The sequence below is a fragment of the Cetorhinus maximus genome, chromosome 16 (assembly GCF_964194155.1).
Source record: "Cetorhinus maximus chromosome 16, sCetMax3.hap1.1, whole genome shotgun sequence".
NCBI classification, from domain to species: Eukaryota; Metazoa; Chordata; class Chondrichthyes; order Lamniformes; family Cetorhinidae; genus Cetorhinus; species Cetorhinus maximus.
Window position 1 is genome coordinate 60,070,949 of NC_135894.1, and position 20,919 is coordinate 60,091,867.

The 20,919-nt window shown below is 46.2% G+C and overlaps 1 protein-coding gene across 1 annotated transcript in view; it reads right to left on the reverse strand.

Annotated features, from left to right (window-relative positions):
• The window catches only part of LOC144691873 (cilia- and flagella-associated protein 47-like), a 647,761-nt gene that overhangs the window by 317,911 nt on the left and 308,931 nt on the right, over positions 1–20,919 (reverse strand). Inside the window, exon 43 of the mRNA XM_078560450.1 lies at positions 19,542–19,839. Coding sequence (XP_078416576.1) covers positions 19,542–19,839 — 298 coding nt within the window. The remainder of the gene's footprint in view (positions 1–19,541; positions 19,840–20,919) is intronic.

Genomic DNA, 20,919 nt, shown 5'->3' on the forward strand with positions numbered 1-20,919 from the left:
GGGACAGGCGTGTTCGGTGGTGAGATCGGAAAACCTTGCAAGACCACTCCGGAGACCTAAATAGGGGAAGCGATTATCCCCTCCCCCCATTGATGGGGGGCCACGTTTCCCGTCATCGGACATCGGGAGCATAATTTGAATACATTTGCATATCATTATTGTGCCCACACACCAGAATCAGCCCCCGCCCACATTAAATTTAAATTCCATGTAGGCGTGATTTTAGAATGCCGTAATTTACAACTGCCTTTAAAAGGCACGCACCTGGTGACCTAAACTTCGAGGGGAACTCAGAGGTGAGTGCACACAACTTAGTGCAGCTCTCACGTGGATCCCAATGTAAGGACGTTGCTCCGCGGATTCAGGGGTGAGTCACAGCGACATCTTCATGGCTGGTTTGTGGTGCCAGTGCTAGGGCAACAATGCCGGAGAGAAGGGAGAAAAGGGAACCTCAGTGTTGGAGCGACAGTGCTAGAGAGAAGAGAATCCTGGGGCAAGGGCAACAGTGCCAGAGAGAAGAGAATCTCGGGGCTAGAGAACAGTACAAGGGATGGTCATGGCAGCACAGACTGAAGATTGCACACTAGCACATGCCAGGGGTGGGGGGAAGAAAATGGCCAGGCAAGTGCCAAAACATGTCAAAGATGAACACTCCTCCGCAGTTGAGAGCATTTAGCTAGAGCTCAATTGCTATGCTGGGAGTCAGGCAAGTCAAGCAACTGTGTCCACTCAAGCAGCACTAATTCCTGACAGTGCCAATGATTGCACCTCTACTGTTAACCACTCGCACGCACACTTCAAACTCAAATGAGTACTATGGTGCTGCAGAACCACTGGGCGATTGGGCAAGCTTGAGGATCCTATTGGGAAAGGTGCCCACCGAACACTGATGGAGGGGTGCACTCTTAGTCCCTTGCATTAAGTTATGTTGACATTGAAAAGTCACCCTCATGGTCCAAGCAAACCGTGAAGCCTTGGAGTGCAGGTCAGGACAATGCCTGTGCCTGGGCTGAGAGTTCAGGATGCAGTCGAGTGGCCGAAGCTGTCACCACTCAGTTATGTGGTGTGAGGTGGTGATGGGCGGGGTTTTTGTCAACCAGCTTGTGCACAAACACTGGGCATCCATGTGGTGGCCACGACTCTCCGGCATGCGTAAAGAGGCTTTGAGAGGCAGCCACAGGCGATAACTTGACTAAGAGTGGTTCTTAGGAGGCAATTGCTGACCCTTGCATCTCTCTCTTTGATACTGCAGTGAGGAGACCATCAGGAAGGTGGAGCATGGTCATCTCACTGTCTAACTCATTGCTTATAGGCAGGAGAGAAGACAGAGAAGAATGTGACAGAGGCTCCTGGCTCACCAAAGGGAGCAGCAGAACCCTCAAGACCAAAGGCACCTCCTCCACACACAGAGAATGAACCCCTGAGAGCCGTCATTCGTAGGCACCTCACTAGGCCCAGGGTATCTAGACAGGCATGTGTTACCTGCAGATGAACGAGAACCAGTGTCGCCGACAACTGCATATGTCAAGGGAACTGGTCACTTACATATGCTACCTTCTGCAGGATTTGGCACACGGGGACCGGGAGGGCATCCACTGCCAGTGGCAGTGAAGGTGACCGCTGCACTCAATTTCTACAGCAGTGGCTCCTTCCAGGGCTCCACTGAGGACCTACACAGGATCTTGCAAGCCTCCATCCACAAATGTATCCATGAGGTCACAGATGCCATTTTTGCGAAGGCACACAACTTTGTCAACTTCGACAGAGATCAGGCGAGCCAGAAAGCAAGAGCTCTGGGATTTTCTGAGATTTCCTTTTCCCCCACAGGTGCAGGACGCCATTGGCTGCACTCACATGGCTCTTAAATCTCCTTGGCAACAAACAGTCCAGTACGTGAAACACAATGGCTTCCACTCTCTCAATGTTCAGCTGGTCTGCACCCATAACAAACGGATCATGCATGTTTGTACGAGATTTCCCAGAAGCGTCCACAACTCATCCACCCTCAGCAGGTCTCAGACTGCTGACACCTTCGAGGAAAAACACAGGCTGCAGGGCTGGCTCCTCGGTGATATGGGCTACCCGCAAAGGGGGTGGTAGATGATGCCCATGTGAAGGCCTCAGACTGCCGCTGAGAGGAGGTACAATGAGGTTCATGCTGCAACCTGGAATTTGGTGGAGCACACCGTAGGGATCCTGAAAATGAGGCTTTGGTGCCTCAACAGATCTGGCACATCACTCTAGTATACTCCCCTGAGGATGTCACACGTCATCGTGGTTTGACGCGCGCGCGCTACACTACCTGGCAGGGAGGACCTGGATGATCAGGAGATGGATGCGCTGCACATCTCTTCCGATAAGGAGGAATTCGAAGGGGATGAGGGTGATGAGGTCCTGGAAGGTCAGAATGCAGGTGATGAAGCCATTCCACTAGCCAGACGAGGCACGTATGCTCATGAGGCCCTCATTGCCGCAAGATTCCAGGAGGATGATGACGAGATTCAGTGAGGACTTTCCTGAGATCTTCACATTGCATCTGGGAACGTCTGACACCCTTTTGGCTGAGGGCAACGCACATACACTCTGTGAAGAGGCTCATATCACGGAGACGCTGCTGAGATACAGCGGGCACATGGACTTTAATAGCACTTGATCCTTTGGCAGGCTTCATCACCTGTCCCCTTCAGCACCACACCTTCACCTGCCAGTAATGCTGACAAGATGGGAGGGGGGCAGCCCCACCTCTTAGGTGCTGAGAGCACACAGAGAACATCACGGAACCCTGTGATGCTTTGGTACAAGGACCTTGCAGCAAACACAAGCCACATCGAGGTGCAGGCATCATTGATCTTGAGAGTGACTTTGAAGCTGGACAATCACTGTGCTCAGAAGGTTACACACTGCACAGTGGAGAGGCCCTGGACTGGGACACTTGCCTTCATTTTCTGCAGGAACCAAGGTTTCACAACTGACCGACATGAACACTACTCACCATAACAAGGAGCCATGGACGAGGAGAATTTCTTGGAGTGTACTTAAAATAGTCAACACTACATCCAAGTGATTAACACCCATGCCCATGTTATGCAACTACATCTTCTTGATCTTTCTAACCCTGCTGCTACGTTTTGATGCGTTTTCGACATCCACAGCGAAGGCGGAGGCAGCCTGCTGACTGCTTTGCTCTGTTGTCTGTGATGACCTTGGCGGGCGTCCTCTGGAAGGCCGAGACCTGGAGGGCTTGGTCCTGCTTTTGGGGTCCTGCTGTGTGGCAGTGGCACTCTCCATAGCCTCCCAGAAGGAAAAAACAGTTCTAATCAGTACTCTTATTTCCCAGTTTCATCTCCGAGGCAGCTCTGTGCCTCAGGAAGCTTTTCCTGCATGCACTCGCACGTATGCACAAACTTCTGTGCTTGCTCTCCTCCCTCCCCTCGCCCCCCCACCCCCACCGCACCCCCCCCCCCACCCCAACCCCCACCACCTCCCACCCCACCCCCCGCCACCCCCACCACCCCCACCCCCACCCCACCACCAACCCCCCACCCCCCCCCCCCCCCCCCCCCCCCACTCCCACCCCACCACACAGGCAGCGCTGAGTGCTGCAGCACACGTTTTGTGCTGGTGGAGCCTTAATTGGCTCACCGGTGTGAAATCGGGGTTGTTTCATTTTAAGGTATACAAGATCAGTTCAGACCAGTATTTTTATTTCCCAGTTTTTATTGTTTTTTACCTTTTGGGCTGCCAAGTGGAGCTGATCGGGTCACAGGAAGAAGGGTTTCAGATCACTCCCAGAGTCACCTGGGTGGACGGCCCCTGGGTATGCAGCTGCTGATCCTCCTCCCAATGATCCACATCCTTGAGGGTCAGCTGAGTTGCTGTATTTTCAAAGTCTGTCAGGACCTTGAGGTTGGGCATTCCTCCGCCAGCCTGGGACCTCTCCCTTTTGTTGAGTGCCAGCTTGTCCTGCATGAAGACAGGTGGAGAGAGTGTAAGCAGGATGCCTGCCAGGCCAGATGAGAAGTGGCCTAGCAGGTGTGGGTGGTGACTAGTGCCATGGATGGGATGAAGACACGATCCAGATGTGTGTGAGAGAGTGAGTGATGATGTCCCTTGAGCTGGCAGTGAGTGTGTGAGTTGAGAGTGATGAGAAGAGAGACTTACCCTGGTGGGACAGAGGAGATCATTCATCCTCTTCCGGCACTGGGTGGCTGTTCTCTTTTGGAGGGTGTTGGCACTGACCATTGCTGCCACCACCTCCCATGCTGGATTGGTGGCATTGCTTGCTGGTCTTTGCCCAGAGTGGGGGTAGGGGGCATCACGGTGGACCTCCACTACGTCTAGTAGGCGCTCAAGGGAGGCATTGCTAAATTTGGGGGTAGCATGTTTCCCTAGCTTTGGCAGCCATCAGTTCCCAGCAGCTTCCTATCCCTTGCAGAGTGCTAGCTCTACTCAGGGGCAGCCTTTAAATACTGCACTCGGATTACTAAAGCTCTGAGGTCACAGCAGGGCAGGCGAATCTGAGGCCGCCCAGTCAGCAACTCAGTGTAAAACCTGTGCCTCTGACTTTTTTTAAACAATGTTCCACATGATACAGGGTGAAATTCCACTATTGCCATCAGTGGGTCAAACACTGATTTCCCCACCCAATGCCGATTTCAGGGAAAATTCCGCCTTATGTCCTGTTGCAGTTGATTTGTATCATCCTCAGTGTTTGCCATACCTCCAAGTTTAGTATCTCTGGCATATTTTGAATTTTCACTCTGTTTTCCAATATCCAAATCCTTTATATATCAAAAAAGCAGTGATCCTAGCACCGACCCTTGGGGAACACCATTGTCGAGCATCATCCAATTTAAAAAGCACCATTTACCATGGTGTTGGATCCTGTACCCTGGTTTTTGGGACTTAAGGATCCAGGTTGCACACTTGTTTTAGGGTGGCTGAGTTGGTACAATAGACAGAGGAGATCAGTAGATTGTTCTTAGAAGAAATACATTCTGTTTATTTACCAAAGGAACTCAGCAGCTACACTTGTGTGCTTACAACTCAAAACTCTGTCTTTACACTTCAGACTCTAATTCGAGACTAAAACAGAATTACCTGGAAAAACTCAGCAGGTCTGGCAGCATCGGCGGAGAAGAAAAGAGTCGACGTTTCAAGTCCTCATGACCCTTCAGCAGAACTGTTCAGTTCTGCTGAAGGGTCATGAGGACTCGAAACGTCGACTCTTTTCTTCTCCGCCGATGCTGCCAGACCTGCTGAGTTTTTCCAGGTAATTCTGTTTTTGTTTTGGATTTCCAGCATCCGCAGTAGTTTTTTGTTTTTAGCTAATTCAAGACTACTGGCTACAGCGGTAGTCCACACTGCTATTGGATACCAAAATCATGTGATCTTCCATTACAACGTTTGTCTTGAAGGTATATTATGCATCAGATTGCTACACATGGTTTCTGTTTTCTGTCCTTAGGTCTTTTTTTTAAATCTAAGTTGATACTGGCCCTCTTGTTCCAGGAGCCTCAATTTTGTTAACCAGCTTTTTATGTGGTAATTTGTCAAATTCTATCTTAAAATCCATACAGAGAACATCTACTTCATTTCCTTCATTAACCTTCTCAGTTACTTCATCTATAGTTACCGTCTGTAAAAACAAAAGACAGGTTGTAATGTTTTAGGCATTAATCCTCACCTTATGCACAGTGAAAATAACTTGTAACGCAATCTCTCACCAATGTAAAGTCTCTTTGACCCAGTATCATCGCGTTCAGTCATCACTAGACTTCCCCCAGGGTTAATTTTTTTTTATTCATTCATGGGATGTAGGCTTCACTGGCTGGGCCAGCATTTACTGCCCTTCCTTGTTGCCCTTGAGAAGGTGGTAGTGAGCTGCCTTCTTAAACCACTGCAGTCCATGTGGTGTAGGTACACCCACAGTGCTGCTAGGAAGGGAATTCCAGGATTTTGACCCAGCGACAGTGAAGGAATGACGATATATTTCCAAGTCAGGATGCTGAGTCACTTGGAGGGGAACTTCCAGGTGGTGGTGTTCCCATCTATCTGCTAGCCTTTGTCCTTCTAGATGGTAATGGCTTTGGGTTTGGCAGGTGCTGTCTAAGGAGCCTTGGTGAATTCCTGCAGTGCATCTTGTAGATGTCACACACTGCTACAATGTGCGTTGGTGGTGGAGGGAATGAATGTTTGTGGATGGGGTGCCAGTCAAGCTGTCTGCTTTGTCCTGGATGGTGTCAAGCTTCTTGAGTGTTGTGGGAGCTGCACTCATCCAGGCCAGTGGGGAGCATCCCATCACACTCCTGACTTGTGCCTTGTAGATGATGGGCAGGGTTTGGGGAGTCAGGCGGTGAATTACTCGCCGCAGGATTCCTAGCCTCTGACCAGCTCTTGTAGCCACAGTATTTATATGGTTAGTCCAGTTCAGTTTCTGGTCAATGGTAACACCGAGAATGTTGACAGTGGGGGGTTCAGCAATAGTAAAGCCATTGAACGTCAAGCGGCGATAGTTGGATTCTCTCTTGTTGGAGATGCCTGGCACTTGTATGGCGCAAATGTTACTTGCTACTTGTCAGCCCAAGCCTGGATATTGTTCAGGTCTTGCTGCATTTAGACATGAACTGCTTCAGTATCTGAGGAGTCGCAAATGGTGCTGAACGTTGTGCAATTATCAGCAAACATATCCACTTCTAACCTTATGATGGAAGGGAGGTCATTGATGAAGCAGCTGAAGATGGTTGGGCCAAGGACACTACCCTGAGGAACTTCTGCAGTGATGTCCTGGAGCTGAGATAGCTGACCTCCAACAACCACAACCATCTTACTTTGTGCTAGGTATGACTCCAATCAGTGGAGAGTTTTCCCTCTGATTCCCATTGACCCCAGTTTTGCTAGGGCTCCTTGATGCCACACTCAGTCAAATGTGGCCTTGATGTCAAGGGCAGTATAACTGGGGCATCCAAAATTGAATACAATGATTCAACTAAAGTCTGGCTTACATTCTGTGTAACTGCATTATGTACCTCCTTGTTTTTATATTCTAAGCCTCTTGGGCTGAAGCACAGCATCCAAACAGACTTTTTGATCACTTTTTGTATCAATATAATTATTTTTAATGACCAATGTGCCTGGATTTCTAATTCATGCTGGTCATTAACCCTTTTCTAATACTGCAGTCCCATTTAACATTTTTGCATCCAAATTGCAATGACTTTGGGAGACCTAAATGGTGTACTTCTATTGTGGCAGGTAAAACAAAAAACTATATATAATTTTCCTCCTCGGGCATTGTTCATAATGAATTGGAGGACATGTTCTTTTATAACAATAAGTTTGTGCCATGTAGAGAATAACACTGGGTGCAGTGATTTATACTAGCTTAATGTGGCTGACTTTAACTTGCCCAAGTCACAGTTAATAGGATGGAAACAGGGTCAAAAGTGGGTTAGTAGACTTAGCACTCTTGCTAACACCAATGCTTCAGGTGCTGCCATTTTTAAAGGCAACTGGATTGCCTGCCTGTTACAGTAGGCCTCTTAGTGATGCAAGTCAAGGTTCTGAGGCATAGTTAGGTCACGAATTGCAATTGAATAAGGCAAATATTTTGAGCACACACTTGTGTATGCCCTGCCCTTGTGTCCTGACATTGAATGGCTAATCAGTGGTCCTTAAAAGAGAACACTTATGGCTTCTCCAAAAACAACTCCAAAAAATTACAGGATTATATTTTTGGGGAGCAATATAAAGCAGAAGTGCTCATCTTAGTTCCACAAAAATACTGTGGGTCGCTGTCATCCCAGGTTCATCTCCCTCTGCAGTCTCTTCCCCCTCCAAGACCTACTTCAAGCCAGCATAACATCCAAACTACCCAATGCTGCATCAACCTTAAGTCAGAGAGGGGCAGCTAGCTTGCCAGGGTGATTTAAATGTTGCCTAAGCTCAAAATGGCTCACGCCTCCATCTGGGTGCCCAAAAGTGAAAATCAGCTCAAGGGAGTGAAGAGCAAGTTCAGGTGAAAAAAGTTGGTAAGATAGGCATTTAGGTAATTGGGCCATATTATGCAGACATAATTTGGTCCCCATTTTAAAGTCATTCTTATTTTTATGTTCACACTTAGCACTGAGGGTGGATAACAAAAAGATCTGTAGACTTTATAAATGACTGTTTCCTAACATAGCATGTTTGTGAGGAGACTAGGTTATGCATGAGCACAAGGGCATAAGAATTCGGAACAGGAGTAAGCCATTCTGCCCCTCGAGCCTGCTCCACCATTGGATACGATCATGGTTGATCTGACTGTAGCCTCAACTCCACGATCCTGTCCATGCCCCCATAACCCTTGACTCCCTTGTCGATCAAAGATCTATCTAACTCAGCCTTGAATATATTAATATATGGACCCAGCCTCCATTGCTCTCTGGGACGAGAATTACACAGGCTAATGACTCTCTGAGAGAAAAAAATTTCTCCTCATCTCAGTCTTAAATGGAAGACGCCTGTTTTAAGGTGTTGGATACCCTTCAGTAGGTCGTAATGAAGTCTTTGTAGTCTTAAGTAGGTTAACTGTATGTATTTATTAACTGCAACAACATGTACATCTATAGAGTAAAGGGATCAAGCTAGGAGCTGTCTCCATGCTTGCTTGTGAACACAGCTCTGTTCAACTCTGTTCAGACTAACGCCTAAGTGTGGGTCATGTGTTCTCTTACATCACTGTGTGGATGGTACTGAACTCAGTCCCACGTTAACCTTATATGTGCCAGACCCTTATGTTACATGGTGCATTGAGCAGTGTGAGAAATGTGTGAAATGGTGGGTCTGAGATGTGATTTACACATGCATTCACTCAACTTGACCGCCCAAATGAGATTATTAATTTTTCTCTGGCACTGCCTCCTTGTCCTGGGACCACACACTGGGCATTAATCACTGCTGCAATGTGCTCTCAATCCCTTTGGAGGCTGAGTCTTGAGTGTTTCCTCTCCCCCTGCTGAAAACATAGGGCAGAAATTTCCCTCCCTTGTGAGGGGAGGTTCAGGAGCGGGCACACGGAGGCGCGCCTCCAATCGGCGCCGCGCTGCCATTTTACGTGGGCGGGCCAATTAAGGCCTGCCCAGCGTGACGTCCGCCAGGAAGTGCTACGCGCTCCCTGTATGGGCGGGGGGGGGGGGAGAATCCCTCAGCCGAGAGTTCTCGTGCATGCGCACAAAAGAGCGCACTCATCTCCCTGAGGCTAAGTGCTGCCTCAGGGAGATCGGCTGTACGTTAAAAAATAAAAAATATTAGAAATAGAGAAAAAAAAATTCCCTGACATGTCCCCTCATGTGGCACTGTCACATGAATTTGGACATGTCCATAACTTTTACATACACTTTAATTAAATTTTTTAAAACCTACATGAAACCTCATCCCACCTGTGGATGAGGTTTCATGTTTTTTATGAAGCCCGCCAGGGCTCCTGGCCTGCCCGCCAACCTTAAGGTTGTACGGGCAGGTCCATTAATTACTTAAATGACTCTGTCAATGGCCTCAATTGGCCATTGACAGGTCAGCGGGCGCACAGCTGATTTTGCTGAGCCCCCACCTACCTGAAAATTTAGATGGGGCGCGGTGATGCCGGGAGTTTCGCCCGACGTCACCACGTGTCATTTTACGCGTAGGTGAGCGGGCCCCGCCCCCCGATGGGAAAATCCTGGCCATAGTTTCCTCCCTGCCTTCACCTCTCTGAATCATGCACCCAGGATGGCATCACTCAAACAGGGATCCTCTCCTTCCCCTGGTGTGCCATCCTCCTTTTCCCTTAGTGTAAAATGTGATTATTCAGTAGCCTGCAGTGCATTACTCCAACTTTAAAAAGGGAAAGCTGCCTACGGCATGAGGTTTTTTCTCAATGCTACTCATCACCCTACAATGCATGGAGGATGCCAGCATCACTGAGTCCGGGACTACACAAGAGGCTCTCAAGTCCACACCACTATCAGGGAAATGAGGTGGGTGAACAAATTTTGTGTCTTACCCACCTTGTTTCACATGGGTTGCATGTGGCTTGCTGCCCCACATGCCCAAAAATCAAAGTGAATGAATTTCGCGCCCAACAAGTTTAAATAGGCAGTTACCATTATAAATGTGGACCATGGAATTTATGACTGAAAAAGCTAAAAGGAACTGTGCACAGACATAACATTTTTCTTTAACATGTCAGTAGTCAATCTCCTTTAGTATTGCACGTGGGAAGTCAAGGTGAAGTGGGGTCCAAGGACAGGGGCTAATAGGACTGGTGCCAGAGGCAGAAGTTAAAGTAGAATGAAGATAAAGGGATTAGAGCCCAGGATGGAAACAGAGGAGGATTAGAGACTGAGGTGGGAAAAGACAGAGCAGGGTTGGAGGCTGAGGGTGAGAGAGGGGTTGGGGAAGGAGAGAAGATAACAATTTTGTAAACACGTAGGCCAAGATTTTGCCCTTGTCGGGTGGGCTCAGCAGGGGTGAGCGGGAGCGGTCGGAAAGCCGACCACCGCCCGCGATCCAGCCACAACCGTGATTTCACACTGGTGAGCCAATTAAGGCCCCATCAGCGTGAAACGTGTGCTGCTGCACTCAAAGCGCTGCCTGTGTGTGTGGGGGTGGGGGGGGGTGGTTGGGGGGGGCAAGCATGGAAGTTTGAAGTTTGTGCATACACGCGAGTGCGTGCAGGAAAAGCTCCCTGAGGCACAGAGCTGCCTCAGGGAGGTGAAGATTTTTGAGAAATAAAAATAAAGAATTTGGAATTGTTAAAAAACATGTCCCCTCATGTGACTCACATGAGCAGGGACATAGAACCATAGAAAAGTTACAGCACAGAAGGAAGCTATTTGGCCTATCTTGTCCATGCCAGCCCAAGGACACCCACATGCCCTTTCTAATCCCACCTTCCTGCACCCGGCCCATAGCCCTGCAGCTTACAGCACTTAAGGTGCAGATCCAGGTACTTTTTAAAAGAGTTTAGAGTTTTTGCCTCTACCACCAACTTGGGCAGCAAATTCCAGACACCTACTACCCTCTGTGTAAAAAAGTTCTTCCTCATGTCCCCCCTACACCTTCTGCCACTTATCTTGAATTTATGTGCCCTGGTTGTAGAATTCTCCACCAAGGGAAACAATTTTATCCTGTCCACTCTATCTATTCCCCTCATAATTTTGTACACCTCAATCAAGTCACTTCATGTTATGAATTAAATGTTAAATTTTTTACTTAATTTTTAATTGCTGCTGGAAACTTCATCCTGCCCGTGGTTGAGGTTTCCTAAAAAATGCAAACATCGCTTAGCCTTTTTGCCTGCCCGCCAACTGTAAGGTTGGACGGGCAGCAAAAAATTTAATTCAGTTAGGTCTTTAGTGGTCTTAATTGGCCTGTTAATTGTCAGCTAGGGCGCTGCTAACTCCAGCATGCGCCCGCCAACCAAATTATCGCATGATGACATAGGGACACTCACCCAATCAGTTTACGCTCGTTTGGATCGGGCACGCGCCCCGCAACAAATGCAACATTCTGGCCATAAAGTATTCAATTAAAAGGGCATTTGAATATAAACAGACATTGATTATAGGACTCTATATATTCTACCCAGGTTGAAAGAGGGAAGGAGATAGGGAATGGGTGGAGTATGCAAAGGAGACACTAAGGAAAAGGGAGCTGAGAGGTGAAGGAGTGAGAGGAGAGAAAAACAAACTTGGAAAGGAGGCAATGGGCTAGAGGAGAGAGGTAAAGGCTTAAGCAAGAGGTGAGGGAGGATGAAAGGGAATGGGAAAGAGAAATGAGTAGATGATGGGAATGAAGAGGTGTAAAGTGTTTAGGTCCCTTCGCAACCCCGGTCAAAAATTGAATAGATATACTGAACCTAGTGAGAAATACACAACAATTTTGAAAATGGTAGCCCAGTTATTCATATTTAAGAACAACCCATTTAATTGCTGTGAAGTAGCTTTAGAAATTTCACTGCAGCAGTTCAAGCACTTGCTGCATTAAATCACTAAACACCATACAGAGTATTTATAGATCTACATAAACATAGATTGCAAAAAGGACAGATCACATTGATGGACTCTGTCAACCTAATATTCATGATCCTAGGATGAACAATGCATAGCTAAGCAACTACAGATTAAAGTGCCTTTTGACACCAATCAACCTCAATGTATTTTGTTGACAACAGCTTCAAAATTTTGATTTCTGAATAATCATAGTTGATCTGTCTTCAGTTACATTAGTAGGCTTCCTCTCTTGGGTATCAAGTTTAATCAGTTCTCGATTTTCTTGTCCCCTTCTGACAAAATTAATTTTTGATCACAGAAAAGAGCTTATACTCTGGCTACTTCAGAAAAATTATAATTGACAAAATTTCAGATTCTATGGCTGTGATTCTTCCATGGTGGAGTTCATGCCTGAAATGTTATCATGAATGCTGGACTTTACAAGACCGTTTTTGTTTTAAACTGTCTCCTTTTATTCAATGTAAAATGGAGCAGTTTGGAAAGCGGGATGCGACTTCATTTTAAATCTGCCCAGAGACAAACCTGTGTGTCATGATTGCTCTGGAGAGAGAAACTCAAATTGGAACTTATTCAAAGTATGGTGCAAGTTGTAACATCTTGACACAAAGGAGGAAGCAGCTGATTGTGTTGCTGCATAGACTCACACTGTCAGAGTCAGTCAGGCTGAAAGATTAAGGGGAGAAGACCCACAGCAGTACTGCTATGCCAGGCAGGAAAGAAAGACTGATTTTGAGTTAACCGCCAAACAGAGTGCTGTTGAGAACAGATCCCTGCTTTGGAAAAATTAGACTTGTGAAGAGTTAAAGACCACAGAATGAGGTACGGTGACCTGATTTTCAAAAGTCTAAAAGCCAGCTTACATTGCAAAGCCATGGGAAGGAGGGGATCCATGATGATTAACATGTTGGGCTACCAAAGGCAAAAGTCTGGAGGAGGGGCAGTTGATGGTGGGAGGCCATGTGATGACATCTCCTAGAATATGTCCAGAGTGTTTTTTAATTCATTTACGGGAGGTGGGCGTCACTGGCTAAGCCAGCAATTATTTCCCATCCCTAATTGTCCTTGTGAAGGTGGTGGTGTGCTGCTTTCATAAACCACTGCAGTTCCTGTGGTGTTGGTACACCCACAGTGCTGTTAGGGAGGGAGTTCCAGGATTTTGACTCAATGATAGTGAAGGAACGGCGATACATTTCCAAGTCAGGATGGTGAGTGGCTTGGAAGCGAACTTCCAAGCGGTAGTGTTCCCATGTGTCTTTTTGCCCTTGTCCTTATAGATGGTAGTGGTTGTGGGTTTGGAAGGTGTTGCCTAAGGAGCCTTGGTGAGTTTCTGCTGTACAGATGGTACATACTGTTGCCACTGTGTGTCAGTATGGAGGGAATGAATGTTTGTGGAAGGGGTGCCAATCAAGCAGGCTACTTTGTCCTGGATGGTGTCAAACTTCTTGAGTGTTGTTGGAACTGCACTCATCTGGGCAAGTGGAGAGTATTCCATCACACTCCTGACATGTGCATTGGAGATGGTGGACAGGCTTCAGGGAGTCAGGAGGTGAGTTACTCACTGCAGGATTCCTAGCCTCTGACCTGCTTTTGTGATCACAGTATTTATATGATTAGTCCAGTTCAGGTTCTGGTCAATGGTAACCCTCAGGATGTTGATAGTGGGGGATTCAGCAATGGTAATGCCATTGAATGTCAAGGGGCGATGGTTAAATTCTCTCTTGTTGGAGACGGTCATTGCCTGGGACTTGTGTGGCACGAATGTTACTTGCCGCTTGTCATCCCAAGCCTGGATATTACCCAAGTCTTGCTGCATTTGGACATGGACTGCTTCAGTATCTGAGGAGTTGTGAATGGTGCTGATCATTGTGCAATCATCAGCAAACATCCCCACTTCTGACCTTATGTTAAAAGGAAGGTCATTGATGAAGCAGCTGAAGATGGTTGGGCCTAGGACACTGCCCTAAGGAACTCCTATTCCGTAGATCATTTAAAAGGTGTCATTAGCAATGGAGGTTAGCGCTAAAAAGGTAGTGATAACTCCCTTGGAGACATCAAGGGAGTAGTGGGAGAGGGATACAGGTCTGCTGCATGCAATGCAATGTGATGTGACGGGTGTCTACAGAAAGAACGACAAAATTTCACACAGACTTTCTCCCTCCAGGCCCAGTTTATATTTGACAAAAAGGGAAAAGGTGAAAACCAGGACATTTGAACTATCTTTAGGAAATTGTCGGAACACCGAGACATTTAATGCAAAACTGGGATTACTCCAGCAAAATCCTAACCAGAGGGTGCCTTGCTACTGGAAATCCATTTGATTATGCTCAAAGAATTAGGACTAAGTGAAAGAGATTTTTTTTAAAAAGACACTGGAAGATTCACCCTAGTGGGGCAAGGAGAAAATTGCTGATCAGGCATTAACTGGGTGTCAAAAATTGGATTACTCTAAAGAATGGAAGGATGTGTGAGGTTGCAACATCAGGACACAGAGCCCTCATGTTTACTGATTCCTCCACGAAAATAAGGCAAAGGTAGCAGCCAATCTTTGGCACCAAACGACAAAGGCCAACAGATGAAATGATGTACCTTTAGTAGAAGGATTTGACTGAGTTGTACCTGCAGCAATCCTCACACAATTGCTTATTTCAGCAAGAATTTCAATGACTTCTTCAAAATAGTGGCATAGGTTCTTTATATGTTCACCTAAGTGGGCAGTCGAGGCCTTGGTTTAACACTCATCCAAAAGACAGCACCTCCATCAGTGCAACACGCTCACTACTGAAATGAAGAGGTGTCAGCCTAGATTTTGTCCTCAAGTCCCTAGCGTGAGATTGACCCTATGATAGGTGATAATGCTACTACTGAACCACAATGAATGAGTAAGAAGTGGATTGGAGGATGGGGGGGGAAGAAGAGGAGGGGAGGGGAGACGAAAGAGGGGTAGTAAAAGGGAGGGAGGATGTAAATAAAAGATATGAAGGGAATAGAGCGGTGAAGCAGAAGGAAGGTGGGGTAAGGGGAGAAGAGAGAAGGATGATGAGGAGGCTAGAGAAGGAAAAGGTTGAAAAAATTAGGAAGGAGGAAACTACACCAATGAATAAGAGGATATGCCTCAGTGGGATAGATACATTGTGAGTTCAGAGCTGTATCTCTGTGTTGGGTTGGGGGTGAATATACTACAAGACCAGTGTAGTAATTAGAAAGAAATGATTGTTGCCAGGGTAAGAGTTGAATGTTGGACAATAAGGCAGCCAGATGAATGAATGGATTGAGAGGTGGGGTGGAGGAGTTGAGGTGGGAGGTAGGGAACGGTGGCGCTGGTGTGTTGTTGAACATATGCAGGCAGCCAAAATTTCAAGTGCCTGAGGGAATTGAGATTTTAGTCAGGTAAAGTATATTTGGGGTAAGTCTCTGACTCAAGAACTTGTCATGGCACAGCTTTGTAAATATTCCCAGATGGCACTAAATATGGCTACGGGGAGGACATAATGTATCATTAATGATCACCTTCATTACAGACTGTAGCCTTGCAGCCTTGCAAATAAAACTACGGATTTAGGAATCTGTGTCCTTCCAAAAGAAGAAAATCTTCCTCAAGTTAAAGATGAGGCCACAAAGCAACCTTTGAGATCAGGAGAAGATTGAGGGTGATCTGATCGAGGTGCTAAAAATAATTCAATAGGCCTAAGCCTTTGATGGAAGTTTGGTTTGTGCCTGTTGTCTTTCACAAACCTGCCAATGCCCTCATCTTTAGCAACCTGCTCCATATTACTCATCATTGAACTTCACCCTCATGAAATGGTTCTACTGCAACAACCACACAATTTGTAAAGATCCAAAATACAGTTGAGCCATTACTGCCCTTGACATACATTACATTATGATTCAATGGGGGGAATATGACCCCACAAACTATCTGAAATAGAGTGAAATCACAACGGGAAAAGACAAAAGGTGCAGGCAGTGACACTTATGGCCCAGACTAGATTTTCTTTAACTCCGTTCCTTCTACTGCTGCACCTGCTACTGCCTCCTCCTTCTCCACCCACTGTAACAATGCACTTTCTGAATCCTACCACCACAGTTCACATGGTGATAGGTCCCGTGAAGGAGTAGCAGATGCTCAGATTTCCCCAAATGGGAGGAGAAGGCTTTTTAGTTGCTGCTTCTTCATCTGATTAGCAAGAAAGACTTACCTGCTGAATGACTTAGTCTTGGTCAAGGTCTCCAACAAGAATCTTCTTTTCAATTTGGAGTGGGCTTCTACCCTTTTAAGGTTCTTTGTTGCTTATTTCAGTGATGTGTGGCAACGATGCTGCAGCACCATCAGGATTTGGATCTTTGCTCCCTCTTGATGGCAAGATCCTGGCAGGAGCCTGCCATGCAGCTATAACAAGCTTTGCCAGAGCATTACATCACCAAAACTTCCCTTTGCAATAAATTCACCCCCATTATGTCTGACACAGCATTGTCCATGATCCTGACTCACAAACGAATGATTAAAAACTAACATAATTTTTATTTCTTTCATTAGTATAAAGTCTACTGAAGAGAAATTAACACTGATCTATGATCTTTGTATGTGACAAATGAACAATTTAAACAGCCTTACTGAGTTAACTAAACAGCTGAAGCTAAAACCTAAAGAGAGCTTTTGGCACTAGTTTAAAGTAACTAAACTCTTATAAAACTATCGTGGCAGCTGAGATGCAAGAAAAGAAACAAAATCATGGCCTGAATTTTACTCTTGGCGGATGGGTCCAATCGGCGGGTCCGCAACCGGTCAGGAAACAGGCTGCTGCCCGCGGTGGACCCCCAACCGCGATTTCATGCTGGTTGACCAACTAAGGCCTGCCCAGCATGAAACGCATCTTCCCAATGGTCGGGAAGGGCTGTGTGGGGGCGGGGGCCTGTCAGCCACCAGGTCCAATGGCCACCCGGAGGCCAGTTTAAAAATGGCACAGGTAGCTCCTGGAAGGCTGCACGGGAAGAACATATTTGCAGCATTCTGGACACTGAGGTTATGGCCTCAAGTGCGGCTGGCGATGCCAGGCAGGTCGGGTGGACACTTCCCCCCCACCCAATTTTTGGATGAGTGCCTCAAGACCCTGCTGGAGGAGGTGGCTGCCAAGAGGGACACCCTTGTACCATTGGGTGGAAGGAGGAGGCCAGCACACCAAACAAAAAGAGCTTGGGAGGAGTTGGCAGTGCGGGACAGGAGCCATGACGTTGTGCAGTGCACATGGGTGCAGTGCCGCTAGAGGTTTAATGACCTGCTGAGCTCCAGATGGGTGAGTACCCGTCTTGGCATGGATCAGCGTGGTGAAGTGTTAAGGTGTGGCCATCCCCCCGTGGATCTCATGGGTGTTAGAGTCTGAGATGAAGCTGTCACATTCAAATACGCAACCAGCAGCAAACTATCTCCTAAACTCCTCACTGCTCACAATGGCAATAATTGCTGATCCTTTTTATCTTGCCCTTGGGTGAGGTTTTGCCCGCCTGCCTGTGCAGCCAGTGCAAAATCGCATGGGCAAAATCGAGTTCGAATGTGTTTTTAATGGCCTTAAGCGGCCTCTTAATAGATGGTGGGCGCAGGTCCGACACCCATGCGCGCCCGCCAACCTGAAGATTGCGTGCGTGCGGGATGATCGTCTGATGTCTTCGCGCGCTATTTTATGCCCAATCAGGTTGGGTGTGCACCCGCCTGCGAGGCGTAAAATTCTGCCCCATTTTTTTTTAACCAACCACTGATAAAAGCAGAGATCATAACTTTTTATTGCATTTACTATTTAATTATCTTAAGATAATAAAAAGCTGTGTATTATTTCCTAATGCATGTTCCGTGCATCTAAGTAATCTGCGATTACCCACACAAGTGACAATATCAATATAAAACTGTAATACTACAAGATCAGAGAACATCATGGGCAGAATTTTGCCCTTGATGGGCGGGCAGGCCCCACCAGCTCGGCGGCGGGTGGCCAGCCGACCCCCGCCGCCAAAATGGGGCCCACCGCCATTTTGAATGGGCGGGCCAATTAAGGCCCGCCCTGCGGCCTACCCGACAGGAAACGCTAAGCGCTTCCTGTTCCGGGGGGGTTAGGGATTCCCCAACTGTCAAAGTGCGCTCTTTCGCACATGCACGGACATCTCCCTGAGACTAAGTGCTGTCTCAGGGAGATTACTGACAGTCTAAAAAACTTTAAAAATAGAAAAATAAATTATTAACATGTCCCCCTCATGTGACAATGTCACACGAGATGGGACATGTTAATAAGAAGCACAGAAACTTTATTAAAGTTTTTAAAAACAGACATGAAACGTCATCCCGCCAGTGGATGAGGTTTCATGTATTATCAGAAGCCCGCTGGGGCTCCTGGCCTGCCCGTCAACCTTAAGGTTGGATGGGCAGGGTCTTTAATTATCTTAATTATCCTGTCAATGGCCTCAATTGGCCATTGGCAGGTTGGCGGGCGGACAACTGATTTCGCTGTCTGCCCGCCTTCCTAAAGATTTAAATGGGGCAGGATGACGCCGGGGGTTCCCCCCAATGTCATCCCGCGTCATTTTTGCATCGGCGAGCGGGCCCCGCCCCCAAATTGCCAACGGGAAAATTCTGGCCCATGAATTAAATAAACCAAAATGGTATTATTTACATTATTGTGGATCTTATTGTGCAACAAATGTTCACTAAATTAATTCCTGGGATGGAGGGATTGTCCTATGAGGAAAGATTAAATAGACGGGGCATTTATTCTCTGGAGTTTAGAAGAATGAGAGGTGATCTCATTCAAACATACAACATACCTACACGGCTCAACAGGGTAAATGCAGGAAGAAAGTTATGTCTAGAACCAGGGGTCAAAGTCTCAAAATAAGGGGTAGGCCATATAGGACTGAGGTGAGGAGGAATCTCTACTCAGAGGGTGGTGAATCTTTGGAAATCTTTGCACAAGAGGGATGTGGAGGCTCACTCATTGAGTATGTTCAAGACTAAGATGGATAGATTTATACATATTAAAAACATTAAGTGATATGGGAGTGGTACAGGAAAATGTTGTTGAAGTAGATCAGCCATGATTTCATTGAATGGCAGAGCGGGCTCAAGGGGCTGAATGGCCTACTCCTGCTCTTATTTCTTATGTTCTTATGCGAATTATATAATCAAAAAGCAAAATATTGCAGGAAGTTCATTGGAAATTGAGAAAACCACACTCCAATTACAAGATGAATTCTTTGAAACACAGGGAATATTTTCAACCCATGCCAGTTTGTTGGAAGTAATTTCAACTGCACATGATTAACATCTGCTGCTTTATAAATGCTGTCGACGAAAGAAGCAAGGCACAAAACTACTGCCTGAAAATATAATGAAAGCATTCAATATCCATTGTAAATTTATTTGTCATAAATGGTAAACATTAATTGATATCCAGTAATTATAGATCAAACTTTTTGAAGTAAATTGGCTAAATAAGCCTAAATAATAAAATATATTTCACACGTTACCTGTTTCACTCAAGTTCTGAATTCCACGTGTCTCTTGTAACTTAGCAGTCACCCTACGTCGTTTGGTTACAGGAATTGATATTTTATCTGGACTTTCAAAGTTCCCTGGCATGGATACTTCGACAGAGTAGTCAATACTTTTTGGCCCTGTGCAATCTGTTCTCATGGAGTGAAGCATCTTTTTCTGTTCAAATAAAATTGTTTGTAAGAAATCATTTGTAATATTTAATTCTGCATGAACTATATTTACATGTTTACTCATGAAAAAATGAAACAATTGGTGTATTAAATATTTATACTATTAGCTTTTTCTTTTATTGTAAAAAAAAGTTTACACAATCGTTCACCTATTTTGATAAAGCAGCCTCACAAAGTAGAAATTCCACTGGAAATCTTTCTGGGCCTTATCTTCGCTCACTTAGAAGTCCAAGGGATGCAGAATTGAACACTTATGGCATACAACTGGTCCAGTCATTCTTCACCAAATCAAATACTATTGGGCCCATCTGTCCCAAAGCTGCTCACTGCTCCAGGATCATCCAGGAATGCCAAAAGAAGAAAAAAAATCCCCGGCTTCCTTCTCCACTTCCAACCATCTCTTCAAACCCCTCTCCCCTGCTCCCTCCAGCAACAGGTGCAAAGGATTCATGGATTTCTTTGCCACCAAGATTGAGACCATTCATTTAGTTGCTTCTGCTGCATCCCTCCTTTCCCCATTAGCATCAACCAAACTTCCCTTACTGTTCCCCTGCATAGGCCAAACTCTCATCTCCTTCCACATTCACTACTATATTCCCTCATATCCTCTCTGAGACCCACCTTCTTCACTCTCAATCCTATTCCCACTAAAGAACTGACCATCCAACTTCCCTTTCTGGTGCCAATGCTAGTTGATATTTTAAACAGCTCCCCCTTTTAAGGCAATAGCTTAAAAATAGCTGGAAAAACCCAGCAGGTCTGACAGCATCTGCGGAGAGAAATACAGTTAACGTTTCGAGTCCGTATGACTCTTCATCAGAAGAGTCTTTTAGGGTGCTGTCAAATTTGCCATCATCCACCCCACACTCAAAATAACCCTTTGATCCCACTGTCCTTGAAAGCTACTGCCCCATGTCCAACCTTCCTTTCCTCTACAAAGTCTCTGAACATGTTGTTAGCTGCTATGTCCATCTTTCCCATTCCATTTTTGAGCCTCTCCAAGTTTCCTTCAATGTGTCAGCACTGAAATGGCAGTAATAAATTGCACTCTATGTGAATGTGACTTTAGTTTACTATCAGTTCTGATCCTCTCAACCTGCCTGTATGACATGGTTAACTACACTATCCACTTCCAACATCACTCCTTCAGTGCCCAACTGAATGCAACTGTTCTTGCCTG